Raw genomic sequence first — 18,043 nt, 5'->3', positions numbered from 1 at the left:
AGAATATAAAAACTTTACCAATAGTTATTATTTATCAAGTATGAATAGCAGTGGTTCATTTCTTGTAATTCGTAGAGCAATAAAAATAGGGATATGGTAACATTTTCATAATTATTTTTTTATATAATACGAGTGTAAGAATAAATTCTTCATTTAAATTGAATATAAATGGTTCATAGGGTCTTTGTTTTATTCTAGTATTTCCTTTGTTTTAAAGAATAAAACAAATACATCTTAAAAGTAAATTTTCCAAAATGAAATGAAAATAATTCAAATAGTTTGTTCAAAAAAATTAAATGTTCCCAATGAACGCGATCCTTGCTTTCTCCCATACAAATTATTGACAATTATATCAATTTGAAGTTTTCTAGTTGTGGTAGTGTCAGCAAATAAGAAATTCATATGACCGAATTGTGATAATTCCTTTTCGTGACCTCCTATTATAGGATACCTAACAGCCATAAGTTATAGCATACCTAGCAGCCATAAAATCATAGTCATCGAATTTTATATATAGAATATACTCGTTTCATTTTTTTTCTATAGATATAAATATGCACTGCATCAATTAACCAATTCTTTGTTTCATCTTTTCTTTTTTTTCCCAACTCATTCTATTTCTCATTTAGTCACTCTCCATAAATAAAGATATATTTCAAAAAAATATTTTTTTATATTACTTCATCTGGTTCAAAATATAAGCATCAAATCTTTGAAGTTTGATTTTTTTTTTTATAAGTATCACTTTGAATTTGTCTGATTATTGAATAATTTTTTTATTTTTACCCTTAATAAATTATAAGTCTTCTTCATCTCTTTTTTCCCACTCATTCTCTTTCCTACTTACCTCTTCATAAATAAGAATATTTTAGAAAAATAAGTTGTATTGTTTTACATATTTATTATCTTTAACAGATTTTAATTAACTTTTTAAATTGTATGAATTAATTATTGTCCTCAACCAATTTTGACTTTAATTACATGGTTCAATTATTTGTATCTTGTAATGCCTTAGGAAGAAATAACTAGGAGTAAACAACTCATTCAATGCGATGTAATGAGGTCAGATTTTCTCTGTTTGGTAAAGCTAAGTAATGAGGTCAGATTTATTCATTAATTTGTTGCGACTAATTTGGCTATAAATTGACCTGAAAGTCCTGCTCATATTTCACAACCACAGAGCCATCGAGCTTGTACTCTCACTATTTCCTCTCCTCGTCATATTCCTTCTGCTTCAACAATGGCTTCCTCTGTTCTTCGACCCTCCTTCCTTCCGCTTTTCCAGTTCAGTGACCTGCACAAATCCTGCTTCGTCCCAGATCGTCAAACCCAAATCTCTGCCTCCTTCTTCCAAAGGGTATGCTGATAAACATATACCAGTTCAGAAGCAGAAAGGCAAAAATCTATGGATTGATTCTGTCGGTGCTGGCACATATATATTAACGTTAATTCGTGTATTTGATGATATGTTTCTCAGATGAAGAGAGCGATATGTGCTCAACAAGGGGATAATGCTAATGCTGATGAGGACTCGAAGAGACCCAAAGGAAGCAAAGAGAACGATGATCCAAAGATTCAGAGTAGGAGAAATCTGAACTTCTCAGGAGAGAAGCCCTTCACTCCGATCCTGGACACAATCAACCACCCAATCCACATGAAGAATCTGTCCATTCAGGTCTGACTCTGTTGAGCGGCAAAAGTAACTGACAAAAAGTGGCTTTAATGAATTCACGTGCACACTCATTAATTTTCATGTATCTGAGTTGATTAACTGCATCGACCAGATTATTTTAACGCGGTGCGTTTTGGCGCACGTGTTGACAGTGACATTATTACTGAAGAATTATGAAATGCCCAGGAACTGGAAGATCTGGCCGATGAACTGAGAGAGGAGATAGTGTACGTAGTGTCGAAGACAGGAGGCCATTTAAGTGCGAGCCTGGGGGTGGTTGACTTAACTGTAGCACTTCACCATGTTTTCAACAGTCCAACCGACAAGATTATCTGGGACGTTGGCCATCAGGTAACACACAAATGAACCATTTTGATTTGAGAGTTTAATGAATAATCTGTCTGTGTGTGTGTGAATGATTCGTAGAATATATATGTGTGTGTGTGTGTGAATGGTTGGGTGGCTTCTTGCAGAGCTATGGGCATAAGATATTGACGGGAAGGAGAAGCAGAATGCATACTATCAGACAGACGAATGGACTTGCCGGGTTCCCGAAGAGGGATGAGAGTGTTCATGATGCTTTTGGAGTTGGTCATAGCTCTACTAGCATTTCAGCTGGCTTGGGTATACATGTCTTTTCATTTTTCATTATTCTCTGATTAGATTCTCTTTTCATAATCTTAATTAATCACTGTTTAGATTCTTCATTTGCTTGCTGCGGTTAATTTTTTTCACAGGCCGCTCCTTCTTCTTCTTCTTCTTCTAAGTTTGAAATAAATTTTAAAAAAAAATTCCGATAAATTCGTAGCTGGCTCCAGGAAAATAATACTCCACCCGTTTCAAAATATAAGATAAATTTTATTCATATGCGTTTATTAAGAAATTATTTAAAATCATTTTAGAACAATAAATATGCAAGGCATATTTTTTTTTTCAAATATGCCCTTATTAATGAAGAGAACAAATAAATGAATCAGAGAAAGGAAAATATATGTTAGAGGTAAAATTGGAAAAAATCACTAAATACTTAAACAAAAATAAATATTATCTTATTAAAAGGAGGAAATGGCAAAAAAAGACCGTCAAAATAGAAAAATTACAAATAAAGATTCATGACAATATTAGTATGGATTTTGACAATAATTTTTGTGAACGGGTCCCTGTGTATAACTTTTTTATTTCAGAGATCTTTTTTATGGTTTTTCCTTAAAAACCCTAACTCATTCAACAAAATTTATCTTATATTTTTAACAGGAGAAAGTATTGTCGTAGAATCTTGTAAGTACGTGTGCACGGCTTAAAAGCATGGGTTTTTTTTTTTTTAAACATATGACTATCCTACAATTAAAAACCATCATATCTAAAGTATTGTTAGGTGTTAAATATGAACACATCATTCAACAAGTATTTAAATTTTGATTTGTCATGTTATAAGGGGACAGGCCTCATTAGACCCAGCCTTCCTAGTAAAAGCATGTGAAGTTGTGAATGCCATTGTTGTTGGAATCAGCAGGTCTAGAGATCCACGGGCCGAAAAATTGAACGGGAAGGAACACATATATAGGCCGAGAAAGTTTGTGGGCCATATAAGCCCACTTTTCCTGTGACCAAAAATGAAAAAACAAATCTTGGAAACAATTTAATTTGTGTGGTGGCTATCAGGAATGGCAGTTGGGAGGGACTTGATGAGGAGGAACAACCATGTGATTTCTGTTATAGGAGATGGAGCCCTCACAGCAGGCCAAGCCTATGAGGCCCTGAACAACACTGGTTTCCACCACACCAAGCTTATTATTGTCTTAAACGACAACGAACAGGTCTCGCTTCCCACTGCAACCGTGGATGGCCCAGCCAAACCTGTTGGAGCCCTAAGCAGAGCCCTAACCAGGCTTCAATCCAACAAAAATTTTCTTAAGTTGCGTGAAGCTGCTAAGGTAATTGGTTAATTAATTATAACAACGCTCTCTTTCTTGTTTCAACTTGTTTTGGAGTTATTAATAAGCCCAAGAACTTGAAAGCCTGATATTTGGTGACGGACGTAACAGGGGATCACGAAGCAAATGGGAAGCCAGGCACATGAGGTTGCTGCAAAGTTGGATACGTTAGTGAGAGGAGTGGCTGGTGGGTCTGGTGTGTGTTTGTTTGAAGAGCTTGGGCTGTACTATATCGGTCCTCTTAATGGGCATAACATGGAAGACCTCACATATGTTTTTGAGAACCTCAAGACCTCGCCACTTATCGGACCTGTTCTCGTTCATATCATCACTGAGAAAGGAAAGGGCTATCTCCCTGCTGAAAATGCCCCAGACAAAATGCACGGTACCTATATTACTAGTTCAAAAGACCTGTTTTTTATATTGTTATGATCATTGTACAAGTAGCAAAAATATGGCGGGGTTGTGTTTTTTTCTTCGTGTGTGCAGGGGTTGTGAAGTTTGATCCAAGGTCAGGGAAGCAGATGAAGAAGAAAACAAGTACACTTTCTTACACACAGTACTTTGCAGAGTCATTGATAGCGGAAGCTAAGGTTGATGACAAAATCGTGGCCATCCACGCCGCCATGGGAGGTGGCACCGGACTCAACCTCTTCCAGAAAGAATTCCCTAATAGGTGTTTCGACGTGGGAATCGCAGAGCAACACGCTGTTACCTTCGCTGCTGGCCTTGCTACTGAAGGCTTTAAGCCCTTTTGTGCCATCTACTCTACTTTCCTTCAGAGAGGCTTCGATCAGGTTTTTCCCTTCATAATCATTAATGTTTAGTTAGTCCATCCCCATGGTTTAAAATATGTCCTTTGTCACCAACAAACAAGCTGTTGGTAGAGGTAACCAACCTCACGACAATAAGAAGAAGAACACAAGCTCCATTCTTAAGAAACATATTTACTGAGAGGGTTTTAATCTTAAACGTTCCAAAGTGAGTTGAGAATAAATGTATTCATTGTCTGATATTTGGCATTGTGGCTGTTGGTGCAGGTAGCTCACGATGTGGACCTTCAAAGGCTACCAGTAAGATTTGCCATGGATAGAGCTGGCCTTGTGGGAGCTGATGGTCCGACTCACTGTGGAGCCTTTGACACTACGTACATGGCCTGCTTACCCAACATGGTGGTTATGGCTCCGTCGGACGAAACTGAACTTATGCATATGATCGCAACGGCTGTGGCCATCGATGACAGGCCATGTTGCTTCAGATATCCGCGAGGAAACGGAATAGGAACCACACTTCCACCAAATAACAAGGGCACGCCTTTGGAGGTACTTAATTATTATTACTTAATAACTCATCACGCAATGCTGAGGATTATCAGAACAATGAAACTGTAAGCAAAGCTAATTGAAATTCATGTATATACAGGTTGGAAAAGGAAGAGTTATAAAGGAAGGGTGCAGAGTTGCTCTGGTTGGATACGGGACAACGGTACAGAATTGTGTCGAGGCTTCAAAGATCCTTGAAGCTCATGGGGTTTCTACCACTGTGGCTGATGCGAGATTCTGTAAGCCTCTGGATCGAGGTCTGATGACGGAACTGGCTAAACAGCACGAAATTCTCATCACTGTTGAAGAGGGAGCCATTGGAGGATTTGGTTCCCATGTTTCCCATTTCCTCGGCTTAAACGGATTGCTTGATGGAAATCTCAAGGTACGTATAACGTATCACCATTGTTAATTACAATCTTAATAACTCGTCGTTTTAATTTCATCATCCTTCTATATGAACTGGAAGCATGTTTTGTTATTTAGTGTTTAATTAAGACTTTACTGAGTTTGTGTGGTTGTTTCTTTCAGTGGAGGCCGATGACACTGCCTGATAGATACATCGACCATGGGTCTCAGGCAGATCAAACTGAAGCTGCAGGACTGAGTGCAAATCATATTGCAGCCACTGCTTTAACTTTGGCCAATGTGAATTGGGATCATCATCTTCTTCTCAGCTTGCAAATTTGAAGCCTAAAGCCATTGTTAATTGTGATCGTTTTGTGGATGAAGCAAAGGGACTGTAGATAACAATTAATAATGGGGTACGGCCGCAGTAAGCATGAAAGGAATCAAATATATACATATAGTATGCTTAATTTCCCTAAATATTATGGTAATAAATAAAGTTGTAATAACGCAGTGTATTTCTGCGCAATAATGGAAATTATTGTTGTTCATATGAGCTGATGAGACCCTCATCAGATAGGATAATCTAATTTCATGTTTTGTGGATCAGTTATAAAAGTATTTCGATCATAAATAAAATAATTAATATCGTTTCAGCGGCCAAGAAACGTGGTTAGGTAATTTGTTAATACATTATAAAATGCTTCAAGAAAAAAATCCCATTTGTTATCATCTACTGATCTGATGAGTTTGTTTGCTGCATCATGCTTCTTCACTACTGGTCCTTTTTTAAAAAATTATTTTAAACAATTAATTTATTTTTTGAAAATTTGCTTGATTTTAGAAAAATTAAACGACGTTTATGTATCTTAATACACGTGGACGGGGGTTGATGGAGGTTTAATGAGAAATTTAGAGATCGATAAGGTCCTCAATCGTTATCTTTCAATCTCATTTTTGGGGAAAAAAAATTATTCACCATATATAACTTTCACATCATGAAAACAGTAATCCATAGCTAGATTTTTAAATCATGTTTATTGATACACATAAACTTAAAAATTTTCAAATCCGGTGCAACAACAGGTAAACGATATTATATAAAATACTCCCTCCGTTTCTTATTATAAGAGACATTTGATACTTATAGCATGTTCCTATATATAAGTGACACTTAAAAGTTGTCTCTATTTTTTCGTGTTGATTTCATATTTTACCTATATTTATTGTTTCCAACTAACACACTCTCTCCCTCCCACTTCTCTTTCTTTTAATAATTTAATTGTTCTCTCTCATACTCTCTCTTCTTATTATGAGGGCATTTTTGAGAAAAAAATTATACTTTTTACACATGGATTGTTCTTAACTAATTTTAACTGTTTTTTTTATCAACGTAATTTGGTTATTCGTCTCTTATAATAAGAAACGGAGGAAGTAAGGAGTAATTAAAATTTACGTACTGTATCAGCAAAGATGGGAGGGGATCGTTTAATTTGACCCAGGACACCAACTATTTGTTGAAGTCTTGTTTAAATATAAGACTTAATGTTCGACCTTTGTGAATATGTTGAGTGTGCAAGTTTCTTCTTCGAAAGATAAGGGGGGAAAACCCAACCATGGAATTAAAAACCTACACTGATAAGTTAAAATGTGATTTTCTGTATAAATTAAAATTAAAATTTTGTTTGTTGGGGGAGCCAAAAATGCAGAAAAATTTTATAAAGAGGCTGAAGAAATCATTGGGTGCGTGGATCATGTGGATGATTTCTTAGAAATAAAGGAAGAGGTAAGATGAAGTGATAAAGTGAGAAAGTTGAAAATCAAAAAGTTGATTTTAGAGGCGAGAGGGCCAGGCAAGACCGTGTGATATTAATGACATAGATAGCCAAAAAGGAATGGGACAATTCTAAAATAAGAAATAAATGTGTGTTCAGTGTTTTTTTTTTTTTGGCTTCGATCTAATGGAATTCGACAAAGAAGATTTTTTTTGGAAGGATCTGTGTGAGAGACTTGATTGATGAAAGCTTAATTTAAAACTCTTTGAAGGCCTTGGACTCAGGGCATCAAAAATTGCAATTTGCGATTCACACATACTTATCTGACAATTTTTTTGTTTTGTGAAGATTAATTTCTTTCACGGCTGAAGTTGCAGGGGTATTTAAAAGAGAGAGAGAGAGAGAGAGAGAGAGAGAGAGAGAGAGAAATTCAAATATTAAAAGTAATACTGATTCCTTTTACTACAATTAATCTGCCAACCTGATCAGGCTCGCTCGTCGGCCCAGCCTGCAACCTAATTAAGGCGGGGAACGGACAAAAGTGTTAATGAACTAATAAAAAGTAATGAATGAGAAAAGATAAAGATTAAAGAATGAGTCACCCAAATTTGTCACCAAATGCCGAAAGCTGTGGCTTTGACGGCAGGGCAGCCAAACCCATCCCGCACCAACCACCCACCCCTCTCCTTCTTTATTTCTCTACATTCTCACTACCTGACGAACTTTCCCTTTCCCCCCTCTCTCTACTGTATTTTTCTTTAAAACTTTATCGTTGTTTTTTTTTCAATCGTTTAGACCAAATTTAATTATAAACATTCACTTATAGTTTCAAAAAAAGTTCGTAAATTCTCAGTCATCAAACGTTATAAACCATGGTTTGTTGAAGCAAAACACAGAAATAGTTCTTAGTGCAAAATGTCCCCCAAAATACAGAAACTCTTGGCTTCGAGATGTAGTGTCGTCCCTTTCCTTCCAACTTCTGCCTCCATTCTTCCTTTTCTTTTCCTTACTTTAATTCAAATTATAAACATGACTACAGTGAATTAATATGTTAATTTTATAATTTACACCGTCCATGATCTCATCTATCTTGACAAAAAATAATCTAATCTAATTATATTGTTGAACATGATAGTCATCCAATGCTATTATAATAGTGGGTCCTTCACAACAACACTGGCCCCATCGGATTTTACGTATTAAAATATAGATTTTATCTTCTCTTGAAGCAAAAGTTATAATTTTGAGTTTAACATGATAAAAAATGAAATACTATTTCTGATCCTAATTATAAGATCTTATTTATAGATATAAATGAGATTTTATAATTAGAATTGGAGGTAGTATGATGATAACCATAAAGATGCATTGATGGTAATGAGAGTTTATCAGGACCGTTTAACCAAACTTCCTCATATCTTATTCAAATATGAAATTATACGCATTTGATTTTGTGAGTTTCTTATACCCAATAAAGAATGGGAAAAAAATACGCGTAAGGGCTTGCTTTTATTAATGTTGGGTATCAAACATACGCTGCCATGAGATGATAATATTATCATGTGAGAGGGCTATTAATTAAGTATTACCTTCCTAAAATGGTAGGAGCAGCAAATAATTGAGCAGTTCAATGCAAATGAATATGTTCAATGTATATTAATATAACTCTCGAATTCTGACTGAGCATCCGTAGTGGAATGTCAGGACCGACTTTGTAATAAATAAATTTATCTCTTCTATAATATTTCACGTCTTTTTTTTAATCAGAATATTATCTGGTTGGTTATCCCCATCGAGCTGTGACATCATGTGCGACGTCATCCTCCATTCCATTTTGAGCAACTTATCATTTCAATGCTTTGACTCTAAATAAAATAATTGAATATGCTTCGTCTCCAGGTCCTTTTCCCTCACGCACCGTCCAGCTGGGAATAGAAAAGGTTAGAGGGAATCAATGTTTATTATGTTGTTCCCTTGTTATGACAATTTTTTGATAATTAAATTTTTTTTAAACCTCACAATAATTCTTCCAAAAAGTTATGATTGTTTCAATACCATATCTCTAATTAAATTCATATGAATGTGAAAAAAACTGTCTTCTAAAAGACTGGCTCATCTGACAACGATTAATCGGATATTAAATATTATCTGTTAAAAAACTAAGCTAATAATAATAAATCATCTGAACTTAACTTGCCTGCTTGAGAATGAAATTGAAGGGACAAAAGATTGGAAGCAAAGGAAGGAGGAAACGAATAGAAAAATGAAGGAGATGGGTAAAAGAGGAGAAGAAAATGTAGGTGGACGAAAGTAGGGTTGGGAGAATCTTGGAAGCGAATCAAAAAGAAGAAGCGTGGTTGAACCACCGGGGCTGAGTCCAAAAAAAAAAAAAAAAAAGAACCACCGGGGCGGTGCGGGCTTACGTGGCACGCTCACACTGAGTTGCCCCGTCTGTTAATGCATCCAATCACTTAACGCCAAAGAGGGTAACATTGTCCGAACACTAAAATAGTTCTTTCATTTAAGGAAAAATGTTGACTATTATTACATTTATAATTTATAAATGATCTGATAGGCATCCCAAAGGTGGGGTGGCGCTGGCAAGGATATCCTGTGACGCCTGAAAACCTAAACCCTTCAGTCTTGGATAATCATCACAATTAATTAAGTAAAAAAAAAAACAAAGGGAAAATCAGAACTAATCACTAATTTGTCTATTACATTGACAGAGAATCTGAATTGTAGACTTTTATGGACACCCTGCCTTTTTAACAGTCGTATGACTCAGTTAGGTTCATAGCAGTTTCTTTGGTAAATCTGTACTTATTCTTGAAATAACCAATGATACAGCGTAAGTGATGGTAAAGCTGGGAGTTGAATCTGATTCTTTGCAATTGGTAATGAAGGTTGTGAAAGAGCAAGTTTCTTGTCCTGTTTGGAAGGCTAGTACTTTTGTTACTGATCTATAATGTCTGCTTAAATCTTGCATAGATTTTACTTTAATTTAATTTATCTTATGTTCTTAGGTTGTGTAATTTTATGGCTGATTGGCTTGTCAAAACTCTAAATGTAAGGGGTTGCCCCCATATGGATGGTTCAGCGCCTCTTTTCTTTTTTTTAAGCAGCTTAAACCCCCTTCTTTCATAGAATAGGTGACCCACACACCCACCCAACCCATATTGGTTATTTTGTCATGGCAAATAACCAACCTATAACCTTTTCTATGAGGGGAGGTATGAGGTATCATTGAATCAAGAAGTTCTTGGCTCAAACTCCTTTGATCAATTTACTTTGTAGAGCCAAGACAGGAACAAGACTTGACTAAGCTTCGAATTTTTGCTTAATGAATGAATTCTTTTGATAAGCAAAAATCTTATGTGATGGAGTTACCTCCAAACCTAATGAATTCTAATCATTATCAGCATATATTTAACATGTGATTTAGCATTTTGACTAATGGATCTAGATATTTTAGCAAAAAGACAAGAAATTTTGATATAAGGAGACATCTATTTTGTGCACCAACAATTAGAATGCACAACATCAATACATTCTTTTACCCTCATCAAATTTAATGCTCTCTTAAAAGAGATTTAAATTCATTCTGGATGTAAAATCTCAGTTTATTTTTTTCTTATTAATTGCACCTATGAAAGTGAGATTTTTTATGTTTGTGATGATAATGGTAGTTTTCAGCATATTTTATAAAATTAACACACTTTTATTAAAAATAAACAACTTAGATAATTTTCATAGCATCTGTAAATTGATTATCTAATTCTTATAGATTGAAGAGAGTATTGATTATATATATTTCAAGGGCTAATATCTCATTCCATTTAAAACTTTTTAGGGAGTTATTGATTCTATAATAAAACTAGATATATAAGGACTATAGTTAGTATTTTAGTGATTATGTAATATCAATTCACCTTTTTTGGGCCAACATGTAATATCAATTTACTGTTTCATATGGACCCACATAGTTGCGATTCAATTCCCCCCCCCCCTCTATTCACTTCCATTGTTGCGATTAAATTCCCCCCCCCCCCTCTCTATTCACTTCCATTGTCCTTTTGCAGTTCTCATGATAGAGCAATAAAAATCACAAAAAGCGTAATCTGATCGGTATTATTTTATTTTTTGTCCAGAGTATTCTAATTGATTTTATATCTTTCAACTTTCAAATCATCTTTAGTGCTAGAGGACAAAGTCCTGTGTCCAGTGCATCTTTTCTTTTCACATTTAATTTGTTTGGTTTATTTTTAGTGTTGCCACAGCTAACGGCAAAAGATAGAATTGAAATTCATTAATTAATGAAACATTCTAGTTTTTTATATGCGTAATAATGGATTGAAAAATAAGAATTATGTTGCATTAGATCAATCATATTCGGTACCCCATCATATTAATTCTCAAATATGACTGTAAAATTAACGAGGGTTTCTATCAACATATCTTTAAGAAGAATCATATTAAAATAAGAATGATGGCTGGCCAAAAAATATTAATAAAATTCATATATATATATGTAATTACTGTGTTTGAAGATAATATCTGACTTTCCCAAAAGGCAAAGAAAGAAAATGGTCCATGATGATCGAGGAGGTCATTCTCAAATTAATCTTTGTAGCACAGATTCACTTTAATTTGTTCATAGTGGCTTATATTTGTGTGTGTTGAAGATGACACCCATTAAACCACACTTTTCTCCCTTGGAATTATAACTACACATTTATTCATGCACCTTTAATAGCGTTTGTATTGTGACCTTAGTCCTATGATCTTGTCTATCTCCTCTTATCCACTTACTGCGCCACTTTGAGCTTTTATATATGGGGTGAAATACTTCTTCTCTCTAATGTTATAACCATTTTTTCTAATTCAATTCTTTTTATTTTTTTAATGCAACTATTTTGATTAAAATGAGGGGTAGAAATCATAATTCTATGAGCAACAATTCATATTTCCATTTTGAGCATTTGATGAAATATAAATATCTCAATAAATTATCAATTTATATTGTTTTTGATACTTTATTAATTAGCTAGTTTAAAATAGGCAAGTTAGCTATTAGCTTATTTAGGAAACCAGACTCCAGTTAGCCTATATAATTCCATTATCCCTTTTTGGTATAGTTAGAAAGCTCAATTTGATGTTAGTTTCCTTATTCGCAGGTTCGTTCTTGACCTCAAAAAAGAAGAGACAAGCTCACTAAATTTCTGAGGGGTGTGTGTGTGTGTTGTGAATTGTAATTTTACACACACACTCACACTTCTTCTCCTCCAGTTGCTTTATTTGTGTTTTTTAGATCTTTGATATGATCACAGTGAACTAGAACATTGGGTTGGATGCGATTTAAGTTTTATCTTTTAGTTTATTTATCTAACAACAAAAACATTTAGACTTAGTTCATAAGTTAGCAAGTGTCCGTAATTATATATAAGAAAAATGTCCTTTTCATGTGTTGGGGATGAGCATTATGGGGACAGGTCGTGGGTGCACATCAAGTTGATATAGGCTTATTCCCCCATGTAGATCTATACAGATTTTTTGCCGACCTCATTGCGTTATTAATTTGTTATATGCTATCTCTGGTCTTAATTATGAAAGCTAGTTAACTAATTTGAAGAGATTAAAAAAATAAGTTAAGTTAGTTATTTATAATAAATAAGTGTTGTCTTTCCTAAAATATCCTTGCTAATCAAGTTTATTGACTAGAACTACTATTATTAGAGGGACTACCTTAAGAAAAAATACATAAATATGAGAGATAAAATGAATTAGAGTTTTATAATTAGGATTAAAATAAAAGTTAAACGACATCTTATATTAAGAATTAGAGGTAGTATTGACGTAGATCTTAATTAATCACCCATACGTTAGTGCTAATAATTAACTTTTAAATATAATTCATAGTTCCTAAACACCCAATTTGTACTTTTGGCCATAGTTAGCTACGCTGCCGGGAAAAAGGATCCAGAAATACGCGTACGCCCCCTTGAATTTTTCACTGCTGTTTAAGAAAGAAAAGGGGGAAATTTAGAGAGAGAGAGGAACAAAACCCTTCTGACACAAAAATTTTACACACAAAAATATCAACACTCTATAAATTTTACACACTGAGAATATTGATACTCGGATTTACGTCATCTCACTAATAAACTTTGCAAAGGGGAACATTTCAAGAATTTATATATTCTTGAAGAAAATCCTCAAGTTGGTGAAACCAAACTAGTAATTGCTTGCATTTTTCTGGGGACTCAGAAGCTTGTGTCCCAAGAATGGAAGTTTGTGTTTCCAGAATCATGCAAGAATTCTGGATCGGTGAGAAAGTGCCGTTGCTGTCTGACTTTCTATGAACAAATACCTTGTTCTCTTCGAGATCGATCCTGCATCTCTCCTCAACAACACACACAACTCATCCTTTCATAGTTCCAAGGACAGGAAAAAATATCGCATCATTCTTTTCCCAAAAGCGGCAAAATAAAATCTCTCGCTAAGATAAATTTATTTCCCAAGAAGCAGAAGCCAAAAAAAAAAAAAATCAAGTAATTTCTGAGAAAGAAGAAAAATGAAAAGACGAGTCCCATCCCATGTGGGTTGTCGCGGCATGCCAACTTCAACTTGTCGCCTCTTCTCATAAAACGCCCCGTCAGGGCATCTAAATGAATCTCTCTCTGTGGTCCTCACATGGGCCCCACTCACAATGACAACTATTGCCCTCTCATACGGGGATTGATACTCGTATATATCTATTATTTGTCCTGCATGTGGCTTATATTCACCCACGTGTCCTCCCCTCATTCGTCATCACCTAGATTTCCTCTCTCTCTTCGATGCTAGAAAAGCCTTGCCCCCAGCCCTCCCACTTCATTTCAAGTTTTCAACCTTCCCCAAACAAAGTGTTTTAGCGTCTCGGCCTTCAGCTTCCGACCCTCAGCTTAACTTCCTACTTCGCCAGAACGAGAATCTGTTTTTATGGGAATCGAGAGGGGAAGCCTCAGGGGCTTTCGTAGCGGTGGCTGGACCGTGCCGCCGAAGCCCTGTGACTCCTGCAAATCCTCGGCTGCTGTGGTTTTTTGCCGAGCCGACTCGGCTTTTCTGTGCATGCTCTGTGACAACAAGATTCACTCTGCCAATAAGCTTGCGTCGCGGCATGAGCGTGTGTGGATGTGCGAGGTTTGCGAGCAAGCCCCTGCCTCCGTCACGTGCAAGGCCGACGCCGCCGCGCTCTGCCTCACGTGCGATTCGGATATCCACTCCGCCAACCCGCTGGCTCGCCGTCACGAGCGTGTCCCTGTGGAGCCCTTCTTCGATGCCGCCGACTCTGTGGCGAAATCCTCCGCTGCTGCCTTTAACTTTCTGGTTCCAAATGATAACGGAATCGGATCCGATGGATTCCCTCAGGAAGAGTCCGAATCAGCATCATGGCTAATTTCCAATCCGAATTTCAACCCGAAGATCGTGGATGTTCCGGATATCAAATCGGGCGATATGTTTTTTCCGGACATGGAGTATCCATTCCTGGATTTCGATTACTCAAACTCCTTCGATCAGAATAACAATAACAGAGCGGGTAATAACGATAGCGTAGTTCCAGTTCAAGCTCCGGTTATGAATCACACAGAGAGTTGCTTCGACATCGATTTTTGCAGATCGAAGCTCTCTTCAATTAGCTATCCAGCGCAGTCATTTAGCCGCCAAAGCGTGAGTATCACTGAAACTCTGTTCATTCCAGGCAAAAATAGGAATTGAAGTTCAAGTTGTGCTGATGTTTGAAACCTAATTGGTGATATGCAGGTGTCATCTTCTTCGGTTGATGTGGGAGTGGTCCCGGACGGAGGAAACACGGCGTCAGAAATATCGTTCCCGTTCGGGAGGAACATAAGTAACAGTTCGGAATCAAGCGGGATCATATCGGCGGGCAATTCCACAAACCAATCGGGAAGTTCGGTGAGTGGTATGAACAGGGAAGCTCGCGTTTTGAGATACAGGGAGAAGAGGAAGAACCGCAAGTTTGAGAAAACCATACGGTACGCATCGCGAAAGGCTTACGCAGAAACTCGGCCGAGGATCAAAGGGCGGTTCGCCAAACGGACCGAGATGGAGTCGGATTTCGACCGGCTGTTCAGCTCGGTAGACCCCACCTCGGATCTAATGCTGGATACTCAGTACGGCGTCGTCCCCTCGTTTTAAACATGGGGATGGAGGCTCAATAACAGTAGTAAGGACGTGGAATAGTGAATCTAGGTCGTCGGTAGAATGCCCCATGTGTAGCGTCAACTTGAGCCGTTGATTATGAGGAGAACGGTGGGACAGGGGCGATGAAGGGCCGCTGATGAAGTGGACCACGAAGTGGGGATTTCCGGGGACCCGAAGAGTTGTGTTTGTTTTCTTAGGAAAGTAAAAGCTGATTTACTTTGAGTAGAAGAATCTGTACTGTAAACTGCTTCCATCGCTATCCAGTGAAAAGTTTCATTTTCGTGCTGTGCTGACGGTGTATCTTTTTCCGCGTTCCTATTGGCTCATTTTATTATTATTTATTATGTTGGTTTCTTTGAGACGAGGAAATCCGTGAATATTAAATTAAAAAGAGAGATGGGAAGTTTGGGAATGGGAGCAACTGCTAGAAACTTCGGATCTCATGGAAGTTTGCGAAGCGTGAGAGAGAGAGAGATCAGGAGGAAAAAGCCGTCAATCATTATCAATTATGAGATTCATTCCCGGAGAATAAAACAATAGTTTATTCCTCAAATTCATACTGGGTCAAATTTAGAGTGCCTCATGAAAATCAATCAATCTTATTAAGTACAATTAGGACTTTTATTTTTAAAAAAATGGTAATTTTTTGCCCAACAAAAAATGGCATGGACATTTAAAAGGACCATTCATTTAATATAATAACTTCTGATTAACTCCTACTTAATTAACGAAGAATATTTTTGGAACCAGATTATTGATGGATTATCATTTCTTATATCATAAAATCTAAAAATTACAGCAAAACGTTTCCTAAATTGCCAAAAAAAAAAGAAGAAGAAAAAACCCAGAGGGTGAGGTGTGAGTGGGAGCGTCACTGTCCTTGGAGACCTCGTGAGTCGGTGACTCACCACCCAACCAGGCAACGTTACCTTTCGTGATGTCAAGGGCACTATTAACTTTTATATATTTATTCAATTACAACACACAATCTAAGAAAATACTAACTAATTTTTTTATGATTAGTATTTAAGAAAGAAAGAGAGTAAGATATGTGGAGAGATGGGGCATACATGGAATGCGCAAATACATGAAGAAGGGTCAACATCAGGAATTGATGAGAACAAAGATGTTTTGTTGGGACATGATATGGCAGTCAGTGTTCATATGCCCCTGACATTCAATCCACTTCCTCATATCTTCCCCCCCGTGGGGCACCCCCTCCAGATTTTCTCTTGCCCTCTTTCTTGTATCTGCTTCGTTAATCATATCCCTGCAAATATTCAACGCAAATTAGTTCCATTGATGAAAATGTATCTTGTTGTTCCCACTACTGAATAATTTGCAAATACTCCTCTTTTCCTTTAACTCTTTTCATAAAAAGAGTGTTCTTTAGTTCTGTTCGCGAGTTTCACAATTAAAAATTTTTTAAATATCAACACAATTATTCTTTCATTTGTTATTCATGAAAACAAGTCAAATATATATCACATAGGAGTGAAGCTCCAAAGTTATTAAGTTTTAAATTAAATTTAATGACACTTAAGGCTTTTTCTGTTTCGGTGAAATGTCTTCAAAATATTTATAAATAGAACCAGGAAAAAAAAATCCTTGTAAGTAATTCTTAAATTCAAGTTCATTCTTTAATTGAGAAAAAAAAAACCAGGAAAAAGTCTTTCTTCTAAATGTCAAGGCATGGTTTTGATCAAAATAGTCTTTGATGCTCGAATACCACATTTGGATATAAAATCGCTATTAATTCGTGTGTTCATGTGATTCATGTCTATTTAAAGTGAACAATTTTGAAGAACGAGGGCATTGACTGTAATATACCTGTAGTCTCTTTAATAGATGTGGCAACTAATGGCTGTGGGTGGCAAAATTATGTTCACTTGAACTTCAAACCGCGATCTCACACACTGCATGTTTCTCGATTACATGACAATACACGATTTTAATTCAAAAGGTTGTTAATCTAAATTAATGCAGCTGAGTTTAGAAGGTTTATTACTAATCCAATTTTTAAACACAATTTGGGATTGTAAGAAAGCAAGTTGGTAGTGCTTTCTGTTTTTAACAGGAAAAGGAAAGTTGCGGGGGCATGATGGGGCACGTGAGGCACCATCGATATTGGGGGGCCCACAATTGGTGGGCCCAGACTCATCCTCTTCACGTGTGTCAACGGCCCAGACGAGTGGGCTGTGGGCTCGGCTGTCTGGCAAGCACACCACGTGTCGCTGTCCGGATTAAGCTATGATTAGTCACAAGAAAAAATCAACAACCAAACAAACCCTAAGCATCTCCTTTCACGGCCGACAACATGGTACCAGTGTTTATCCATTTGGTTCAGTCATTTTTCACGATTTCTTTTTTCTCTCTCTCTTTTTTTTTAACCCGTGGATTAATGACATTAGAGTTTTCTTTTTTGGGGAAAATTTGGAATTTTATACTTGTTTTCTTCTATTTGAAATGACAAGATCGGCGTGCTGCCTAATGTTAGATGGAACTATCCTTTGGAGAGAAAATGTAACGAAACAAGTAATGGTAGGAGACTCGATATTACCAATTTACTATTGAGCCTATCAAACATAATTAATCTAAATCATTTTTTTAACCCCAAAAAAAAAAGAAATAAAATGTTGAAAACTGCATTTCAACAGGAGATTCGCGTACCGTAGGAATGAAGAAAAGAATAGTTGGTGTCAAATATATTGCTGTCACATAAGCCTGGGGCGGGGTTCACGCGCTGTGAGAAATTAGAAATGGTCAAATTGCTGTGCTTTTCCCGCA

The 18,043-nt window shown here is 36.4% G+C and overlaps 2 protein-coding genes across 2 annotated transcripts; both read left to right on the top strand.

Moving 5' to 3' along the window:
• Window positions 1-1,639: 1,639 nt before the first annotated feature.
• LOC114743098 (probable 1-deoxy-D-xylulose-5-phosphate synthase 2, chloroplastic) lies at window positions 1,640-5,618 on the top strand. Its single transcript, XM_028931289.1, has 9 exons — window positions 1,640-1,675; window positions 1,859-2,023; window positions 2,146-2,296; window positions 3,335-3,606; window positions 3,718-3,991; window positions 4,096-4,403; window positions 4,647-4,928; window positions 5,029-5,313; window positions 5,460-5,618. Exons 1-9 carry the CDS (start codon window positions 1,655-1,657, stop codon window positions 5,616-5,618), a joined length of 1,917 nt encoding a protein of 638 aa, XP_028787122.1. The 5' UTR covers window positions 1,640-1,654.
• Window positions 5,619-13,994: 8,376 nt separating this feature from the next.
• Window positions 13,995-15,492, top strand: LOC114743094 (zinc finger protein CONSTANS-LIKE 5-like). Its single transcript, XM_028931287.1, has 2 exons — window positions 13,995-14,761; window positions 14,855-15,492. Exons 1-2 carry the CDS (start codon window positions 14,033-14,035, stop codon window positions 15,248-15,250), a joined length of 1,125 nt encoding a protein of 374 aa, XP_028787120.1. The 5' UTR covers window positions 13,995-14,032; the 3' UTR covers window positions 15,251-15,492.
• Window positions 15,493-18,043: the final 2,551 nt, after the last annotated feature.

This window comes from Neltuma alba, unplaced genomic scaffold (assembly GCF_004799145.2).
Source record: "Neltuma alba isolate B1F8T4 unplaced genomic scaffold, ASM479914v2 tig00003943_pilon, whole genome shotgun sequence".
NCBI lineage: Eukaryota > Viridiplantae > Streptophyta > Magnoliopsida > Fabales > Fabaceae > Neltuma > Neltuma alba.
This window is presented reverse-complemented; position numbering and strand designations above follow the sequence as displayed.